Here is a 21,079-nt window from a genome sequence, read left to right on the forward strand (position 1 = left end):
TTGGCAACAGAATTACACTGGTTGACTTGCAACAAATGCTGATTGAAGAATGGGATGCCATCCCACAGCAGTGTGTGACCAAGCTAATGACCAGCCTGAGGAGGAGGTGCCAGGCTGTTGTGGCTGTGTATGGTTCTTCCACAGTTCTGCCCCTGTTTGTTAAATGAATACATTACTAATCTCTTCCTTCAACCTTCAATGATCCAATCCAATAAATGACACCAAACAGGAGTCAGTAGCAGAATAAGCTGTTTGGCACTGGGAGAGAAGTTTTGACAAACTTTTCATGCAACCCACAAACTCAACTCTGCTGCTCAAACCACAAATGTATTTTCCTTACAAATTTGGCTCCATTTAAAGGGAAATAAACTTTTTTTTTCAATGATGTAAGATTTATTTCCCCCCCCCAAAAAAAAGAAAAAAAAAGAAGCATTGTTAGAACAGATAAATAATCGACCAGGTTTCTATACTGTTTTGTGTTAAGTTTATATTCAGGGTACAAATACAGACCCTGACATTTCCAAACAAAATACTGAGTTAAATTTAAGAGAAAATATATGCAGCCACGCCTGAAAACATTCACTTGAACAGTGCAAGGTCAGGGACGTGTGACCCAGCAGTCAACCTGCTCACCTGCATGGATCACACGCGCGAAGGATGGGCGAGAGCTCGGCACTGCTCTGACGTCGAGCACGCTATTTGACGTCACCGTGGGAGTGTCCACCATCGGGAGAAATGAACGGTCATCAACACAATCCTCTGAGCGCTCATGTAAGTTGATACCCGCAAAACACACATTTTTTTTTTTTATGTGAGAAGCCTCGTATGAATGAAACGTGTTTCCTCGTGCTGTCGCCCGCCGTGCAGGCACTCCAGGGCCGGTGGGTTAATTATCCGGTTGCCGCTGCCGCCTGGCGATGAGCCTGTTTGCTGCCTGTAGCTAACCATGGCTGAAGCGATGTTGGTTAGCTTTGAGAGCCTAGCCAGCCTGCTGCTAACTGACAGCTGCGAGTGGTCAGGCGGCGAATAAGCGCCTGATTTACCAGCCAGGGTGTTCAGGGTGGGCGATGTGGAGTGTATTTACATGTGTGTGCTCACGAAAAGCGAACTGATTGCTCATATTGTAACTCGACAGGGTTCAACTTTGGGGACAACACCCAGCCGGATTCAGTGACGATATATGTATATGTTTTTTTAACAGTCGGGATATTCGAGGAATATAACATTTAGCTGAAACTAAAGGATTTTGTCCATCAAGCCCTGGTACAAAGAGTATTAGCTAACGCAAAGCTGCTCTGCGAGGACTAAATACGCCACCATGAAATACAAGAAGGTGTGATTAAGAAAGCCTGGTGGGAGTAGGTGACAGATGGCCACCCAATACCTCCAATCTAAACGTGTTCGAGATTTTCACACCTGTCGGGACCGTCCCCGCCTCCCCCTCTCCGGTGCTGGTGCTGTCAGTTTATTTCTGCTATTATGGATTTTGATGGTTACATTTCATATGGCAGGAGAGTTTCCAGTGTTCATGACTCAGTATCTTGGTAGCCTATTTGTTGTTTGGGTATGACTGCATAAGGTTTCATTGTCATTATGCAAGCATAATGAAATTATAGCTATACTCCCTCACATGGTGCATAAAACATAAATACACCTGTGTGTGTGTGTGTATATGTACACACAATATATATAAAGCTATGTAGTTTTGAAGGATGTAAGCAATGAGACTGGACAAGAATATTGCATGTTAGCACTGAAAATGACTTATTTACTTATTAACATTCGAATAATGCACTTTAAAGAGTGATTTACAGATTTTGATGCACATAAATTAGATAGAAATACGTAGAAATATTTAATGAGCGGTATGAACGTGTGCAATTGAGCAAAAAAACATTGCACATCAGTGCTTTACATACTGTACATACTGTTGATTTATTATATATATATATATATATATATATATATATATGTTTGTGGAAGTGTGGAGAAGGTCAGAAGGAGCTGGACTGTGTCTTTGCAGAGCTAGATAAAGTGTATGAGAGGGTGTCAAGAGAGGAACCGTGGTACTGCATGAGGAAGTCATGAGTGGCGCAGAAGTATGTGAGTGTGGTGCAGGACATGTTCGAGGACAGTGAGTCAGTGGTGAGGTGTGCGGTAAGTTCAAAGTGGGGTTAGGATTACACCAGGGGTCGGCTCAGAGTCCCTTCTTGTTTGCGGTGGTGTTGGACAGGTTGACAGGCGAGGTCAGGCAGGAGTCTCCATGGACTATAATATTTGCAGATGACACTGTGATCTGTAGTGAGCGCAGGGAGCCTGGAAAGCTGGATGTATGCTCTGAAGAGGAATGAAAGTCAGTAGACGCGAGACAGAATACAGTGTTTGAATGAGAGGAAGGCAGGTGGAACGGTGACATGGAAGGAGTAGAGATAGTGAAGGTGTTAATGTAAATACCTGAGGTCATCCATCCAAAGCACCTGAAAGTGCACAAGAGAGATAAAGAAGACGAGTGCAGGCAGGGTGGAGATGAACGTCACGGGTGATCTGAGACAGAAGGATAGCAGCAAGTGAAAGGGAAAGTTTACAAGATATAGATATACATAAGTTAGTGACAGAGTTCAGCAGTGCTACAGCTTCTGGGAAGAAGTTGTGTTTCAGTTTGTGTTTGTGTTTGAGGGTGTAAGTGTATGACGAGGCTCTAAAATAACCTGTAATAATGACATTAATAGCCATGTAGTGTAATAAAACAGCTACTAAATGTGTATTAACGCTTTGTTTTGTTGAAAACGGGGAACTCCTGCAGAACTGCTGCTATCACTGGAGAGCCCGTCATAAACACGTGTCACCTTACACAGCGGTCATCTTCTGGTTTATACATTCAAATCAGGGATGTTGGGTGAACTTTAATATGAAGCCACATTACAAGGCGTGGCAGCAGTGAGAGGTGATGCTAGCCTACTCTCTGTTCTTTGCAGGATACACACACACTGTTAAATCAATCAGGTCTCCTTAATAGGCAAAAACAACATAAACTGTTGAGAAGTTACTTGTTATATTGTGGCTGTAAAGAGTTTCGGCTTCTGTATGTAGGTTGTAAAACATTGACTGCATTTTAAAGAGCTTCTCGTGAGCTCTGGTGTGATTTGGGCAGGTGTTTGACACTGCGATATGTGCTGTTATCATGAATTTTAAGCATGACCTCGCTCCGCTTAACACCAACACCGGTGTGCACCGTGGAGTGAAATAAACGCCCTCCGGCTCCCTTACGTTAGCTTGCCCGGTTAGCCACCAGTGGAGCAGCCAAGCCTTCAATTCGTGGAAAGCGATGTTTTCTGACTTTAGCTGGCACAACGGTTTGTACCACTCTAAAATAAAGCCGTAGATTTCTCGATTGTTTTGTGAAAATGTCCAACAGTAGTTTTTTTAAAGCCCGGACCCACGAATATAAGCTAGCGAGCTGCTAATTCCATCCTCTTCTTATCTCTGGCTAATGTTAAACCGCTGGGCTCGGACTATTTGCAGTAACTCAATAACGGCACTCATACAGACAAGTATGTACATACATAATTTAGTTTATCACAGCATCTCCTTTTCAATTTTTAAGTACAGGCGTTACTACAGTTACCTCACATGTAATGACACCGAATGCACCTGTAACCCCTCGAGTAATGTAATTACCTAGCCGGGGCTGTGTGGTGATGGGTAAATGACGGGCGGCTTACGTGGTTCTGTCAGGGTGTTTTCTTTTCCTACCGTCCTTTATTTCACAAAGAATGAGTGCAGAGAGGAGTTGTTCAGGTGATATGAATCAAACAATAACAGTAACACGAACAAAAACAACAGAAACATGCCGGGGACCATCATTAATTCATGGTAGAGCTTAAACGTACTCAACCACCTTTCTGGTTGAGAAAATGAAAAAAACATTAGCACAGTACAGTTTGATTTTACCTCTCTTAACTTCATTGAAGCGAACTGAAGTAAGTGTCAGTGCTATAAATACATTTAGCTGAGCCTTTTTGTCTTGACAGGATCATTTTGGTGCTGTAGTATATTTAAAGGAGACTTTTTTTATTAGTAAGCACAGATCCTTTTCACTCCTTGTGCTTTGATTGTGGCAGATTATTCTTACAGACAGCGATGTTTACATCTGTGTCAGTGTTGCATTATTTTATTTTAGATTTGCCTCCGTAAACCTGTCCAGCACATAATCCCTCTGGGCTATGCAGCACTATTAATTAACATTACACAGTTAATTAAGCTAAAAGTCCTCAGGGGGGCGGGGGCCCTGCGCTCTACAAAATTAAACTACATGTTTTCATTCCGCCATCCAAAGAGTTGTATGAGCTTCCTGGCACAGGGGGGATGGCTGTAACCATTTGTTGTGGATTGAATATCGGATATTAAATGGCCTTGGTTTGTTGTGTGTGCTGTTAGGGGCAATCCTTGTGGTTTTTAATTTAAATCCTCATACATCAATTTCAGCAGCACTGCAAGAACACCCTATTACAGCTTTGCTTTATACGATTGTTATAATTAATTATTGGTGCCAAATATTGACTCTACTTTTAGTGCAGGAGGATGGCTGCTTGTGGTCTTAATAATACAGATTATGTAACTGCTTGATTATTACCGCACATTAGTACACACTTTTGCGTCTCTTTTTAATGCTTGTTTTTCTTCTTCTTCTTTTTCTTTGCAGCATGTGATCTTTCTAAATGTCCACGGAAACAGTTGACTGAAGTCTGACAGCTCTTCTGCCAGTTTTAATTTGGAAAAACGTACCCAGAGGAAGCAGTGCTGGATACTTGCCTGGAGTCTTTTTCTGTGGCAATAGAATAGATCTATTGCTCATGACCACATTTGAAGGTATGTCTTATCACCAAGTACACTCCTGCTGCAATGAATGCCCTTTTTGTCAGGATTGACATTGTTGGATCTTTTCACTTATCTATCTCTATCCCTAGTTAAATTAAGGAATAAACTAATGCATTCAACCTAGTTTTTGGTAATGAGTGTGAATAAGAGTATTCAAGAGTATTTCTGAGGCCTCAAAACAGCTGATCCTGCTGGAACTCACAGTGCCCTGGGAAGAGCGGATAGAGGAGGCCAATGAAAGGAAACGAGGAAAGTACCAGGAACTAGTGCAGGAGTGCAGGGGAAGGGGCTGTAAGACTTTCTATGAGCCCATAGAAGTGGGTTGTAGGGGCTTTGCCGGACGATTACTCTGCAAAGTCCTAGGCCGGCTGGGCATGGCTGGGGCAGCCAAGAAGAGGGCCATCCAGGCTGTGGATCAAGAGGGCTGATCCGTGGGTAGCTACTGGTACGCAAGTCGGGGCCTGATCACCCCTGGCTGGGTCGCCTGGGCGAGGGTGTATGATGTTGTGAGACCCGAAACACCTGATGACCCCAGGATACATCACTGAAGATGCGTACCAGTGCATCCAGGAGATGTGTCTTTTATAGTAGTAAGACACAGCTCCAAAAGGACTTGCTGACATGCTCCAAACAGGAACACCGCTTGCATATTTCTGGTGTAGGAACTTGTGGGTCGTTTCAGGGCTCCTTGAAAAAACAACTGGTTGAAACAACAACAGCTGGTTTCAGTGGTTAAAAAATGAATCATAGCAGCATTGGTTTAAACCGGGGTGACCGTGGCTCAGGGGGTTGGGAAGCGCATCTGTAACCGGAAGGTCGCCGGTTCGATCTGTCCTGGTCGTTGTGTCCTTGGGCAAGACACTTTACCCTACTGCCTACTAGTGTTGGCCAGAGGGGCCGATGGCGCGATATGGCAGCCTCGCTTCTGTCAGTCTGCCCCAGGGCAACTGTGGCTACAACCGTAGCTTGCCTCCATCATTGCGAGAGTGAATGAAGTGGCATTGTAAAGCGCTTTAGGTGCCTTGAAAAGCGCTATATAAATCCAATCCATTATTATTATTAAACTCTCTAAAGTCAATTAACCACCTTTTCTTTCCTGAAAACAGCAAATTTAGGAGAAGTGGAACGATGTTCCCTCTGTTGTGGTTTCATTCATCCTCGAGCTGCCTCGTGCCTGCCGCTAGTTCCTGCAGTGAAAACGTACCTCATGTAGATGATGTGCCCATGCAGCACTGTATGTACACAGAGTGATGGGCGAATGTTAGCTGACCCACTTCAAAGAGAACACTTTGCCCTCAGCCTGGAGGACTCAGATGCCTTTGTACTTTTATTGTAGATGTAGGACGTTGTCCCACATCTGTGTCGAATATTTGTCTTATAAGCGATTCAGAGTAATAATGTGTGGTCAAAGAGCTTCTGTTTCTCATATCAGATGAAATTTATGCTTTAATCTGTTGGATATGTTGTTATTTAGATAAATATAGTATTCAGTACCTCTATGAGCAGGTAGCTCCTCTGAGCTGAAGCATCAGATACGAAAACCAAGAGCAACAACAGGAGTGAACCAAGATACTGGTTTAAAACTAAACAGCAGCGCTTTAATGTGTTGTTTCTGCAAGAAGCGGTTAAGGAGCTTCCTTTTGTTACTGAACTGTTCTCCACCACCTACTCTTGAACAATGAGCTTTCTTCTCAGATGCTGCAGGTCTAAAAGCTGGACCAGCATGCAATGAGTCACAGTGTCACTATTGGAGCATTTCAAAGGGTTTTCTGGGCCAGTTTGCTCTGCTGACTTGTTAAATGATACATACATAGCTGTGCTGACTCAAAGGATCATTTTTCTGTTTGTCTGCAAAGTAGCTCGTCCTCAATCACTTTAAGCCTTGGATTTTTTCTTTATGGCTCGATGAAACAGACGGTACATTGTGTCTCGCAAAACAGACTGTCTGACGGCTCATCATAAAGTTACTGCTGCAAAATAAACCGCATCACAGCCTTAGTGACATGCAGCGTCGACTGTAATCTTCCCTTGGTTATCATGCTTTGAAAGATGTATTAAAGGCGTAACGTAGCAAGTGAATATTTGATTTAGAAAACATCAAACCCTCTAATTGGTAATCCTCTGTTGTTCATAAGCACTCTGATTAGGGACAGGCCGCGATCTCACATACTTGAAGCATGCAGAAGCACGGCTTGAGACCAGTTAAATTGCCTGTTAGTGATATAAGAAATCAGCATGCTTGAAAATTGTACTTAAAAATAATTGAGTTTAATTGTTGTCAAAACAAGCCCATGAATTCAAACAAAGAAGACTGTGTAGTGCTAACTCTGCTGTTTGGTTTGGAGCTTGTAGGACAAATGATTTGAAAAGTGTTTAAGTAGGAATCTCTCAGGCTTACATCCCCCCGTCTCGTATGTGTTGCAGATGAGCTGTGCAGTGACAGCTCCTTGGAGCAGCTCTAAGCTGCGTTCATGTTTTCATATTCATGAGCTGTTGTCTTGTCTTGCTGTTGTAGTGTATATCTAGTAGTTGTTATTCAACAGTAACAATGCGTATTAAACATAAACTTAGTGTCAGGGACTAAAGGTTTTAACCAAAGGTCCACTAGGCCGTTGACGCTTTCCGGTGGGCAACATGTTGGATGCTGATAAGTTGTTTGTTGCAGTGCTGGTTTACATATCCATCATTCCACTCATTAGTGACTGAGTGGCTTTTGTTCAGCTCTGTTTTTCTCTTTTTCCTGTTATTTGAATATTGTAATTTATGTTTTTTTTTTAATTTTGTCTGCGCTTCTGCTTCATTTAGCCAGTCCTGATTCGTGAGTCAGAAGAGGAGAGGCTGGGCTAATGGTAAGCTCTCTTACAAACTATCTAACCTTCTCTATTGCTCTCATCCTCACTCTGTTGTTTCATGTTGATAAACCCAAAGAGCTGTGTTCAGCACAAACTGACATTTAAAAGCCGAGCACTTGGAGTGGCCCTCTATATTACAGGATGTAGCCTTCTCATGAAATGAGAAGCAAAGTGGGGAGGCCGCTGTGGATCGTGGAGCACCTTACTCAGTTGAGAAATAGATTGTAGTCACTCTCCATTTAGATCTTCATTTATGTTTATTTTACGTTTAGTTTGTTGTGGTCTCTTTGTTAGCATCTGAACATTCTCAGTTACGTTGATTATTTATTTCTGTAAGGAACACTTTCTGAAATGTAATAATTCAATGATTTTATACATAAGGGCAAAAATAAAGAATGGACACTATCTGCACATGTGCAGTATATCAGATATGAGCATTTCAGAAACTGTACCTAAACTTGTTTATTTTGTAGATTTTATGTTTTTGCTTTACTGGGTTGACACAGTCATGACACGAAACATGCGGTATAACTTTCTGGTGGTGATTCTGGTGTTTTTTTCCCCCTTACATATCATCGTGAGTAATCTACTTTTAGGATCTCTTTGCAAAAATAAAATACTTAAACAGAGTTGACCCTTAACAGGGTGCTGGTTGTGCTTTTAGGTTACATATAATGTCCCTTTGTGTTGCATTAATGTTTCCATGGAAGTGTAGTTATGTGCAGCTTTGCCACAGCCTCCATTCAAACTTACTCTTCCAAGTTTTGTGGCACATGCTCTGCTGTCATCAGGAAAAGCCCTCGAATAACAAGTTTGCTTTGCCTTACTGAACACAGAGGAGCTGCATGAGCACAAATTCCAGCAAACTTGTCAATTTTATTTTTAAAACACCAAATATCCAAATAGAACATTCACAGTCTTTCTTGGTCACAAGTTACTTTGATGCGTCTCCAGTTTAGTATTTTCTCGTCCTCTGACCAGTGGCAGATTGCCCTTGCAGCTATCACACACTGTTATTCTACCTGGTTAGCTGTAATTACATTCCATTCAGCTGTTAATGTGAGAAATAGTAAATGATTCACAGATTAGTTGCAGATTATTAATCACAGTGTAGTGGTTTACACATTCACATTCACAAAAGGTCACCTGTTCAATTCCAGCTGGAGACACAAATTCCTTTTTTGGTTGAGTCAGGAAGGGCAAACGGTGTAAAGCTGTGCCAAATCAAACATGCGGCGCTGCCTGCTGTGACGAACCCTTTTGACAAGGAAGCAGGGAAACGTAGCTTTAGTTGTGGGTTAATAATATTTGCCTTATATGGCTTTTTACATCATATCTTAATTGAATAATCATAGCATCCAGGATGTGTTAACCAATCTGGATGACACTACCTAGTGCACCAGAATTATCAGCATCTAAATGTAAATAGCATTTGGGAATTATTTTTTTAACACAAATTCTTGCAAATTATATATATGCAGTTTAGTTGCAGATCTCAAAATGATGAACAAATACAAGAACAATAAATATAAGTTTTAATTATTCAGTTGTTCGGTGTTTTGAACCATTTGCTGTATTTGCCATCTCACCAAATAAGATCAAAAGAATAACACGATAGATTAACACGCATGTCTGTGTTTTTGGACAACGAGAACAAGTGCCTCGTTGATAATAACTGTGAGGAGGAAGGCTGCTCAGTCACCACAGGTCCCGTCTGAATATTATAACACATTTAAACCCCTTGATGAGCCACAGTGGGTGTTTTGTCTTTTTACTGAAACAGTGGCATTTTAAAAAATTAATATCACGCTAAAAATTATGACTGGTATACCAGCACGTCCAGTACATCTGCCCAGCATGTACCGAAATGGGTACCTACTGTCTTTATCCAGATTGTGAACAAAAGTTAACTAAGAATCATGTTGACTGCAAAAAAAAAAGGTCATGTCTGTGCCAACCCAGGTTTTTGTTGCTTAGTATTGTTTCCTATTCTTCTGCTGCTTATTATGTTCCTCACTCACTGCTGCATGTCATAATACATTTTATTTTCCTTTTGTGGTAGACAAGCATGACATTGAGCCAAGCCACAGATGCATGCCCACTCAAAAGGCCCAACTGAGCGCCATCCCCTCTGCTTCCCTGCTTTCAACCTGCCTCTCAGAGGGCGGGGTGTCGACGGGGCGTAGCTAGTCTCCTTCACACCCCGAGCAGGACCCTCACTGTGAAACTGGAGGTCTCAGATGGATCAGGGTAGTAGTGAGCAGAGTCCAGAGGAGCCGGACGCAGGAGGGCGAGCGGAGCCAGAGCTCGGCAGGAGGGCGTCGGAGTCAGAGCACGGCTTATCCAAAATCACCCATAATGCCCTGGAGAACATGGGAGCGTTGGGCCATGGCCTGAAGCAATTCTTCCAGCCACAGCGCCGACGCTCCTCCGTTTCCCCGCATGACTCCGCCTCGTCCTGCGCAAGCGCCCCTCCCTCCGAACCCGCTGACGTAGGGTCAGAAGTAGGGGACACCCCCACCTCCTCGGCCCTCCCTTTGGATTCTGACACCCCTGCCACTTCCGCCCCTCCTGCAGCTCTGAGCCGTGTCCTGCAGCAGATCCGAGGTCCACCAATGATAAAGCGAGGCACCAGCCTGCAGAGCCGCCGCAGCAAGGCGGGCGGCACTGGGGACCCTCCCCAGAAAGGTAGCCCACAGATCCACCGGCGCAGCACCCATGAAGCCCTGTTGCAGGCTGGACGCCCACGCTCCTCTTCGACCACAGACACACCCAGCAGCCCAGCCTTGGCTGACATGCTGCTGACCTCTGGTTACCACTCCACTGAAGAGCCCGACAAGGTGAGAGTCTTAGTTTTGATTCTTGTTGTAAAATCTGGCGTGTTTGCCCTAAAAAGTCTGAACTGAAACTTGCCAGTAAATAAAAGTGTTTAATGTCAGTAATAGTGTGTTATAGCTGGTTCAGGATCTGCCTCCAGTTAATGTAGTATTACTTGTCAAGATGCTTGTTTTCCAAACTGTAATGTCGAAAGACAAAAATAGAACCAGAGTCTTTACTTATACTTAGTTTCTAATTTGAAAATGAGACATTTCCTGATTCAAGGATGGAAACTGTAGTTCCAGAAGTCAGAATGACACTCACCTCTAACCACATACAAATATGTGCAGTGTACTGTGAAAGCACAGGATGTGAAGTACAACTCTCACTGCAAAACCTGACATCATTATACTGCATATAGAGATGAGGTCTAAACCAGCGGTCCCCAACCTTTTTTGCGCCACGGACCGGTTTATGCCCGACAATATTTTCACGGACCGGCCTTTAAGGTGTCGCGGATAAATACAACAAAATAAAACTAGTACCGGTACCGAAAAAAAGAAGATTTATTCATAACACACGTGAAAAGACCCAGGAAAACCGAGTTAACGATCAAAACGATAACAAAATAACGCTGAAAACCGATAAAAACCCTGAAAACCATACATTTCACACCTGAGCCTCTACTCTCGCGGCCCGGTACCGGTCCGAGGCCCGGGGGTTGGGGACCGCTGGTCTAAACCTTCAGAATCAAGGTGCAATACTAAGGCTTTGCACTCAGGATTAATTTGTTTGGCTTATTTAAAAATAAACAGTTACATTTTAAAAATAAACACAAACTGACTCACGCACTAATTTGTGTGCAGGAATGTCAAAACTAAATGAGTTGGACAAACTTGTTAAGAGGCCATTAATGCTTTAGATGCGCAAGGATGAGCTGCTGAATGGGGAGATGAGCTGTCAGCGGTGGAAGGTCAGAGATTGCCTTTGAGTGTTTGGTCACTATGTGCTTTAAGCCTTTCTAAATTTAGCTTTTGCTGTCCGAGTGTACTTCAGGGCAGAGCGGGCTTGCAGGGCTAAACAAACTCAAAACTTGTTTGTTTGACATTTAAGTACAGTTATGAAAGACTGCATGACCTCACAATGGCGGGAAACTCTCTTAAGTTGATTATTCGGCAAACCCCCCCAAAACAACCTTTGGACCGGTAACTTGTAATCAGCAGCTCTCAGCTAAAAGTCTGCTTATGGCTGACAGTAAAAAAAAATTCTCTCAATCTCTTTGTTGTTTACTTTTAGAAGAAGTAGACACTAAAAATGAAGCACAAATTCAGGTTAATGGATAAGTTTTCAGTTTGAGATGCACAAGTTTATATAAACAAATTGTAAATTTAAAGCTAGTTTTTGCATGTGGCCAAACATCACATCCATCAGCCTTGCAGTCCTTTACCTTTATAGTCGGCAGGTGTGTTGGATGTGTGTTTTTTTTTTAGCCGGATACAAACCGACACCAGTCAGGATCACTGATTCAGAAATCATGTAAGAGGAGAATTTCATGATTTATGAATGTAAAAACTTTATTTATGCTGTTACAGAAGATTATTGTGATTATAGGAATAGGGTCACAATCACACATAAAACGAGCTTTGTAGATGTTGTTACATTATTATGTAGCTGCTCTACGACTCACCCTTGTCGTTTCAAGTATATTCAACCCTGCAGTTGGAATTTGAAGCAGTCTTCCTGTTTTGCAGGTTATTAGATAACATAACCTTGCATCACCTTTTTGGGTTTATGTCATTTAGTTGGTTGCAGTCGTGTTTTCAGTCATGGGTGTTGGCTCTCGTGTTTGTTGATTTTCTGTTTCAGATTTAATGTTTCTCTCTCCCGTGGCCTCAGGGTGAGGGTGTTCGTTTGTGGAGTCGGGTTACTTGTCCTGGACTTTGTAACTAAAGCACGTCACAGGGGGAACATTTAAATTGCTGTCATAGCAGCACCACAAAAATGAGTTGACTTGCTGCCTTTTGAATGATTTTTCTTTCCTTCTGTTTACCTATTTTATTCTACTTGTACCTTCTGGATTTGGAGCTGGGCAGTGACAGTTAAGGTGGAATTTTGTTGACAGGTGCCCTCTGCTGTTGTGAATATGTAATTACAGATCACTCTGAAGGGTGCAAACGTGTGTGCATGAGTAGGTGAAAATAGTCATTTGTATACCTTCAGTTAGTGCTGATTAGTGTTGCCAGTTTTTGGCCTAAAAAAATCTTTGCAAATTAAACCTTAAGTTTAAAAGGAGCGATTCACAGGTTAATCAGCGTTTATAGGATGATTAAAACTACAAAATTGGCCCAGCAGGAGCAGTTTGTCATTTTGAATTGGACACAAATGGTGTGATCAAGAGAAATGTATCAAAAATGATGTTGCCATTTATACAAATTGTGCAGTAGTTGATACTTTTACACTTTCAGTGCAGGACTTACTAAACTGATAAAACACATCCGTTTAGCACACTATATGAAACGAGGAGGTTAGTTTTAACTATGGCACAGTGATTTAAATGTTTTGATTATGTTTTAAGTGGTTAAAAACTTTCCTCTTTCCACTTTTCTTGAACAGCTTGATCGTTACGATGCATCGGGCCCTGCTATATCACCCAATGCCCTCCCATACGGCGCAGATGGATATGACGTGGTTGACAGTACCCCAGACCCCCAGCGTACCAAGCAGGCCATTGCTCAACTGCAGCAGAAGATCCTCAAGCTCACAGAACAAATCAAGATAGAACAAACTGCACGTGACGACAATGTGGCCGAATACCTGAAACTCGCCAATAATGCTGACAAACAGCAGAGTGCACGCATCAAACAGGTGTTCGAGAAGAAGAACCAAAAGTCGGCTCAGACTATCCAGCAGCTGCAGAGGAAGCTTGAGCACTACCACCGGAAGCTTCGAGAGGTGGAGCACAACGGCATCCCTCGCCAGCCCAAAGACGTTTTCCGAGACATGCATCAGGGCCTGAAGGACGTCGGAGCCAAGGTCTGTGTTTTTTTGTTTTTGTTTTTTTTTAAGCGTCATTTAAAGTTTTACGTAATTTTTTTCATAGCTCTCCAAAGCTTTGAAATCATCCTGTCCAAGTCGTTCTCCTGTAGTGCACTCATGCCTTAAAAAAGTGCCCTGACAACAGAACACTAAAATTCATATTATCTCAACCAAATAAGACAAACCTCTGCATTCTGCTCTCTTGCAAGGTGCTGTGGCATTTACCTGAAATACATCACTGCATGTAAATACTGCATACTTACTGCACATGCTGCCAGTCGTTGTTCTCACTGTTGACTTTCTTGAAAAGCAGAACTCTGTTGAATAACTGGTAAAATATGTGACTCGATATAGAGGAGTACAGTGGTAGTGGTTACTGTTTACCTTCCATACTAATTATTTATGTTAAACCTTTGTGAATTTTCTCAGAGCAGTTCCCAGGTCACACGGAGGACAATGCTCAATGTTAAGACTGAAATGCATAAACATGAATAACAGACTAGTTATTTTTCTGGTGGCATCAATCCTCAAGTTCTCCATCTGATAGTGTTGCAGTAACATATTTGTTGCCTTTTTCCTTCAGTTTACTTGATAACAAACATCATACAATCTTAATCTGTGGCTTCACCGACCATTTGCTGAGTATCTGCTGCAGCACTTCGCCTGGTTTAGCCATTTTTGATGATGCCATTGGAAGTGTCAGTGCAGTTGTACAAATCAGCCACGTAGACTAGAGGCGCAGAAGTAAAAAAAATAGACTAGTCTTCAGTTTTTTAACTTTTTCTTTTTTTTATTAAATTGTTGTGCGGAGTCTGCATTCTCCCTGTGGTCGTGTGAGGTTCCTTGGTTACAGCCAATTAATGGGTTAATGGATAATTCAAAATACGTCCACAGATTTATCTGTGATTATCTGGACTGCTGAACTGTTCAGGTGTACTCTACAGGGAGTGCAGAATTATTAGGCAAGTTGTATTTTTGAGGAATAATTTTATTATTGAACAACAACCATGTTCTCATTGAACCCAAAAAACTCATTAATATCAAAGCTGAATGTTTTTGGAAGTAGTTTTTAGTTTGTTTTTAGTTTTAGCTATTTTAGGGGGATATCTGTGTGTGCAGGTGACTATTGCTGTGCATAATTATTAGGCAACTTAACAAAAAACAAATATATACCCATTTCAATTATTTATTTTTACCAGTGAAACCAATATAACATCTCCACATTCACAAATATACATTTCTGACATTCAAAAACAAAACAAAAACAAATCAGCGACCAATATAGCCACCTTTCTTTGCAAGGACACTCAAAAGCCTGCCATCCATGGATTCTGTCAGTGTTTTGATCTGTTCACCATCAACATTGCGTGCAGCAGCAACCACAGCATCCCAGACACTGTTCAGAGAGGTGTACTGTTTTCCCTCCTTGTAAATCTCACATTTGATGATGGACCACAGGTTCTCAATGGGGTTCAGATCAGGTGAACAAGGTGGCCATGTCATTAGTTTTTCTTCTTTTATACCCTTTCTTGCCAGCCACGCTGTGGAGTACTTGGACGCGTGTGATGGAGCATTGTCCTGCATGAAAATCATGTTTTTCTTGAAGGATGCAGACTTCTTCCTGTACCACTGCTTGAAGAAGGTGTCTTCCAGAAACTGGCAGTAGGACTGGGAGTTGAGCTTGACTCCATCCTCAACCCGAAAAGGCCCCACAAGCTCATCTTTGATGATACCAGCCCAAACCAGTACTCCACCTCCACCTTGCTGGCGTCTGAGTCGGACTGGAGCTCTCTGCCCTTTACCAATCCAGCCACGGGCCCATCCATCTGGCCCATCAAGACTCACTCTCATTTCATCAGTCCATAAAACCTTAGAAAAACCAGTCTTGAGATATTTCTTGGCCCAGTCTTGACGTTTCAGCTTGTGTGTCTTGTTCAGTGGTGGTCGTCTTTCAGCCTTTCTTACCTTGGCCATGTCTCTGAGTATTGCACACCTTGTGCTTTTGGGCACTCCAGTGATGTTGCAGCTCTGAAATATGGCCAAACTGGTGGCAAGTGGCATCTTGGCAGCTGCACGCTTGACTTTTCTCAGTTCATGGGCAGTTATTTTGCGCCTTGGTTTTTCCACACGCTTCTTGCGACCCTGTTGACTATTTTGAATGAAACGCTTGATTGTTCGATGATCACGCTTCAGAAGCTTTGCAATTTTGAGATTGCTGCATCCCTCTGCAAGATATCTCACTATTTTTGACTTTTCTGAGCCTGTCAAGTCCTTCTTTTGACCCATTTTGCCAAAGGAAAGGACGTTGCCTAATAATTATGCACACCTGATATAGGGTGTTGATGTCATTAGACCACACCCCTTCTCATTACAGCGATGCACATCACCTAATATGCTTAATTGGTAGTAGGCTTTCGAGCCTATACAGCTTGGAGTAAGACAACATGCATGAAGAGGATGATGTGGACAAAATACTCATTTGCCTAATAATTCTGCACTCCCTGTATCTTCTAACCAATGTCAGATAGGATAGGGTTTATCACCTCTCACCTCAACTTGAAAACATACCAGTAAAAGTTCAAAATGTTGTTTAATTTGTGATTGACATGCACAGATCTGCAAATGTGCCAATTAAAAGTGTGTGCGCTCTGCAAACTGTCTCGATACACTTGGTGTTTAATGTAGCCGGAGCTTTTTTACAGTACAGGGAGTGCAGAATTATTAGGCAAATGAGTATTTTGTCCACATCATCCTCTTCATGCATGTTGTCTTACTCCAAGCTGTATAGGCTCGAAAGCCTACTACCAATTAAGCATATTAGGTGATGTGCATCTCTGTAATGAGAAGGGGTGTGGTCTAATGACATCAACACCCTATATCAGGTGTGCATAATTATTAGGCAACTTCCTTTCCTTTGGCAAAATGGGTCAAAAGAAGGACTTGACAGGCTCAGAAAAGTCAAAAATAGTGAGATATCTTGCAGAGGGATGCAGCAGTCTCAAAATTGCAAAGCTTCTGAAGCGTGATCATCGAACAATCAAGCGTTTCATTCAAAATAGTCAACAGGGTCGCAAGAAGCGTGTGGAAAAACCAAGGCGCAAAATAATTGCCCATGAACTGAGAAAAGTCAAGCGTGCAGCTGCCAAGATGCCACTTGCCACCAGTTTGGCCATATTTCAGAGCTGCAACATCACTGGAGTGCCCAAAAGCACAAGGTGTGCAATACTCAGAGACATGGCCAAGGTAAGAAAGGCTGAAAGACGACCACCACTGAACAAGACACACAAGCTGAAACGTCAAGACTGGGCCAAGAAATATCTCAAGACTGGTTTTTCTAAGGTTTTATGGACTGATGAAATGAGAGTGAGTCTTGATGGGCCAGATGGATGGGCCCGTGGCTGGATTGGTAAAGGGCAGAGAGCTCCAGTCCGACTCAGACGCCAGCAAGGTGGAGGTGGAGTACTGGTTTGGGCTGGTATCATCAAAGATGAGCTTGTGGGGCCTTTTCGGGTTGAGGATGGAGTCAAGCTCAACTCCCAGTCCTACTGCCAGTTTCTGGAAGACACCTTCTTCAAGCAGTGGTACAGGAAGAAGTCTGCATCCTTCAGGAAAAACATGATTTTCATGCAGGACAATGCTCCATCACACGCGTCCAAGTACTCCACAGCGTGGCTGGCAAGAAAGGGTATAAAAGAAGAAAAACTAATGACATGGCCTCCTTGTTCACCTGATCTGAACCCCATTGAGAACCTGTGGTCCATCATCAAATGTGAGATTTACAAGGAGGGAAAACAGTACACCTCTCTGAACAGTGTCTGGGAGGCTGTGGTTGCTGCTGCACGCAATGTTGATGGTGAACAGATCAAAACACTGACAGAATCCATGGATGGCAGGCTTTTGAGTGTCCTTGCAAAGAAAGGTGGCTATATTGGTCACTGATTTGTTTTTGTTTTGTTTTTGAAAGTCAGAAATGTATATTTGTGAATGTGGAGATGTTATATTGGTTTCACTGGTAAAAATAAATAATTGAAATGGGTATATATTTGTTTTTTGTTAAGTTGCCTAATAATTATGCACAGTAATAGTCACCTGCACACACAGATATCCCCCTAAAATAGCTAAAACTAAAAACAAACTAAAAACTACTTCCAAAGACATTCAGCTTTGATATTAATGAGTTTTTTGGGTTCATTGAGAACATGGTTGTTGTTGTTCAATAATAAAATTATTCCTCAAAAATACAACTTGCCTAATAATTCTGCACTCCCTGTATATCACAAAAGCATTCTTGAGTATTGACTTGATCCTGTTTCACTACAGGTAACAGGAGGCCTCTCCAGCTTCTCTCAAGCAACTCATTCTGCAGCTGGAGCTGTGGTGTCCAAGCCGAAAGAAATAGCTAACATCATCCGTAACAAGTTTGGCAGCGCTGATAACATTGCAGCTCTGAAGGACTCTCTCGATGAAACCCAAGGAGATGAGGGCATTGGTCCTGGGGGAGCAAGGGCACTTGGAACAGGGGCCTTACCATCCAGCCCAAAGTATCCCAGTGATGATGACTGCTCTAGTGCTACTTCTGGTTCTGCAGGAGCAAACAGCACCCCTGGTGCCCCAGGAGGCCCCCCCAGCTCTAAGGGCAACACGCTTGATCATGCACAAGCCTCAGGCTTTGATGCTATACTCCACGAGATCCAAGAGCTTCGGGAAAACCAAGGTCGACTCGAGGAGTCCTTTGAAAATTTAAAAGCCCACTATCAGCGGGACTACACTATGATCATGGAGGGGCTGCAAGAGGAACGATACAGGTAGATTTGTCATGTGCTCTGCAGTATAGTCTGTTTATGTAGGACTTGTACCATTTTGTGAAATGTGCTGCTTTGCAGGTGTGAACGTTTAGAAGAACAACTGAATGACTTGACAGAACTGCACCAGAATGAAATTTTGAACTTGAAACAAGAACTGGCGAGCATGGAGGAGAAGATCGCCTATCAGTCTTATGAACGAGCGAGAGACATACAGGTAAGCCTCGCTTTTATGAACAGAACACGTGTGCTTCCTTATTAGAGCTCTGTCACTGACTCTTTTGTCTCTCACTTGCAGGAGGCGCTGGAGGCTTGTCAGACACGCATTTCCAAAATGGAGCTGCAGCAGCAGCAACAGCAGGTGGTGCAGCTGGAGGGTTTGGAGAATGCCACAGCGCGGACTCTTCTTGGAAAACTAATCAATGTGCTGCTAGCTGTGATGGCAGTCCTTTTGGTGTTTGTGTCCACAGTGGCTAACTGCGTCGTGCCCCTGATGAAAACCCGCAGCCGCACGCTTTCTACGTTGCTCCTTGTAATTATCCTCGCCATCCTCTGGAGGCACTGGGATGCCATTTCAGAGTATATGCATCGCTTTCTTCTGCACCCCAGATGACCGGCCTGGAGAAGGTGCATTTAAGTAATTTAAACATGAAGGGACCGGAGGTGTGAAAGCGATAATAAAGGAATGACACTGGCCCATGTGGGAAGATGAATCTCAGCAGTCCTTCTTTTTCCAGCAGCTTCTCAAAACACTCAGGAGGATTATAAAGCTGTCTTTCACTTTACTGCTCTATGAAATACGTTTCGAGGAGAATAAAAGTGGATATGGAGAGAAAAGGCTGGATGTTTGATATGGACTTTCTATATCTGGTGCAATTGTGGCACGAGCATACTGTAAAAGGGTGAACGGGGCATAGTTGAAGGAGCGGGCTGAGAGAACTGCACACTTGATTTCTCTCTTCTGAGTGAATTTGTTTACATGTGGGAAAACTTTTCATTGTTTCCCCACAGAAGAAAATATTATTCAGAGTTTTATTACTTTTCAACTGATTCAAGTGGTATTGTTTTGGAGTTACTGCTATTTTTAATACAGCCAATTGATGGATTTTTATGTTCTTTTTAACTGTAATGAGCCTACAGTGTTCTGCAGTCATAGTCGCCCACGCTCTCTTTTTTTGTACTTTTTTTTTCTGGTCTTGTGATTCAGTTTTTTTCCCGTCTGCTTTTTTTTCCCCTCTTTGCTCTATCTTTTCAGATTTCAGCTTTTATGACCAACACTTCTTCTCTCTGCTCACTACACTCTAAAGAACGGGGTGCTTGCACATCAGCTACATTGCTCTGGGTCAGACACACGTGGGTTCTTGTTTCTTACTGGATGTGTGAAGTCAGTAACACTGGTAACTGCACAGCCAGGATATTACTATTATGAAATTTTGTGCTTGGAGTTGCAATCATGCAAACCGGACCCTACTATCCTGGTGGTTTTTCCACTGCAGAGGAATCATCTATGAACTCATTTAACATACTTGAAGAGCGGTTAACGTGCTCAAAGACTCAGTGCTTCCGTACTGTTTCTATTAGTGACAATGAAATAGTAATACTTTTAGTTGGGTTTTTTTTTGTTTTTTATTTTTTAATTAAAGATAAATAAATTTGCTGTTTAAAAACTGAACTTGAAAGTCTAACTTCTCTTCATCCTCGGTTGTCTATAAAAATCTGTTTTATGGGATCATACACCTTTAACATTAAAGAGGGTTATAGTCAAAATAATACGAAGGTAAAAAACATAAAAAAAACTTTTGTTCGCTGGCATGATCAACAAACTGGTTTCTGGTGATTTGACCTTTTTGACATGAGAAGATGGGCATGGTCAGCAACATTACTCAGGTAGGCTGTGGTGTTTAAACAGTGATCAGCCCGTCAGTGTGCTATCCCTATGTCCCGTACACCAGGGATGTCAAACTCTGTTTACATCGTGGGCCACATAAAGCCGTGTTTGACCCACTGTAGGCTGGATCTGTGAAATTCTCCTTCTGCCAGTGTAAAGAAGTTTAACCACACATGGAATGATTCACATATCTTACAAGAAGAAAACAGAACTGCAGCTTCGACAGAACATCTCAGTTCTTCTAAAAAAAGATTCCGTAATAAATGAAAGAAATCTGTCAGCATGGCTCTCTGGGCTTAAACTGTAATACATAGATGTGTAAAATTACAAAAAGCTGTTAGCTTATTGCCCAGTAATAAAAAAAACATTTTTTTTCTGTAGACCCTCTATAGAAAAAAAGAAAGTTCTATTTTAGATAGTGAAAAATGCAGGAAATGTTCTGTTATTTAAATGCTTATCTGTTACTTAGTTAAATTGATGTAGTAATGTAAAACGTGAAAATGCAGTTAAAAGTCCAAAATCTATACCTTTCTTCACATTTTACAAAGTGGGCCAGTAGGCCAGATTAGAGCCTCTCATGTGTCCCCGGCCCATTTGACACCCCTGCCTACACCACTACACCAACCCCACCCAGACCAGTAGATACGAAGCAGAATAGAGCCATGCTTTCATGTTGTTTAAGACCAATTCTGACCTGATCATCTGAGTGTTGCAGCAGAAGTTGAGACTCATCAGACCCGGCAACATTTTTAAATCTTCTATTGTCACATTTTGTGTGGAGTTGTAGCCTCAGTTTCTAGTTTCCT

The 21,079-nt window shown here is 42.4% G+C and overlaps 1 protein-coding gene across 3 annotated transcripts; it reads left to right on the plus strand.

The window, feature by feature from the left end:
* Nucleotides 1–650: 650 nt before the first annotated feature.
* tmcc1b (transmembrane and coiled-coil domain family 1b) lies at nucleotides 651–20,057 on the plus strand. Of its 3 annotated transcripts, none has more exons than XM_084928516.1 (8): nucleotides 651–771; nucleotides 4,703–4,869; nucleotides 7,684–7,727; nucleotides 9,793–10,570; nucleotides 13,161–13,580; nucleotides 17,904–18,388; nucleotides 18,467–18,602; nucleotides 18,684–20,057. In XM_084928516.1, the coding sequence occupies exons 4-8, from the start codon at nucleotides 9,971–9,973 to the stop codon at nucleotides 18,996–18,998; spliced, it is 1,956 nt and encodes a 651-aa protein (XP_084784642.1). In that variant the 5' UTR covers nucleotides 651–771; nucleotides 4,703–4,869; nucleotides 7,684–7,727; nucleotides 9,793–9,970; the 3' UTR covers nucleotides 18,999–20,057. The 3 variants fall into 3 exon arrangements, with proteins under 3 accessions (XP_084784642.1, XP_084784644.1, XP_084784643.1); XM_084928518.1 differs by having other exon boundaries at nucleotides 10,308–10,570; XM_084928517.1 differs by lacking the exon at nucleotides 651–771 and adding an exon at nucleotides 3,215–3,353.
* Nucleotides 20,058–21,079: the final 1,022 nt, after the last annotated feature.

Source organism: Perissodus microlepis, chromosome 5 (genome assembly GCF_051167445.1).
Source record: "Perissodus microlepis isolate ML-2025 ecotype Zambia chromosome 5, ASM5116744v1, whole genome shotgun sequence".
Classification (NCBI taxonomy): Eukaryota; Metazoa; Chordata; class Actinopteri; order Cichliformes; family Cichlidae; genus Perissodus; species Perissodus microlepis.

Coding starts and splice junctions, on each gene's coding strand:
- tmcc1b (XM_084928516.1), top strand. CDS start 9,971: ATGGATCAGGGTAGTAGTGAGCAGAGTCCAGAGGAGCCGGACGCAGGA. Junction 10,571..13,160: donor CCACTGAAGAGCCCGACAAG/GTGAGAGTCTTA, acceptor TTTCTTGAACAG/CTTGATCGTTACGATGCATC. Junction 13,581..17,903: donor TGAAGGACGTCGGAGCCAAG/GTCTGTGTTTTT, acceptor GTTTCACTACAG/GTAACAGGAGGCCTCTCCAG.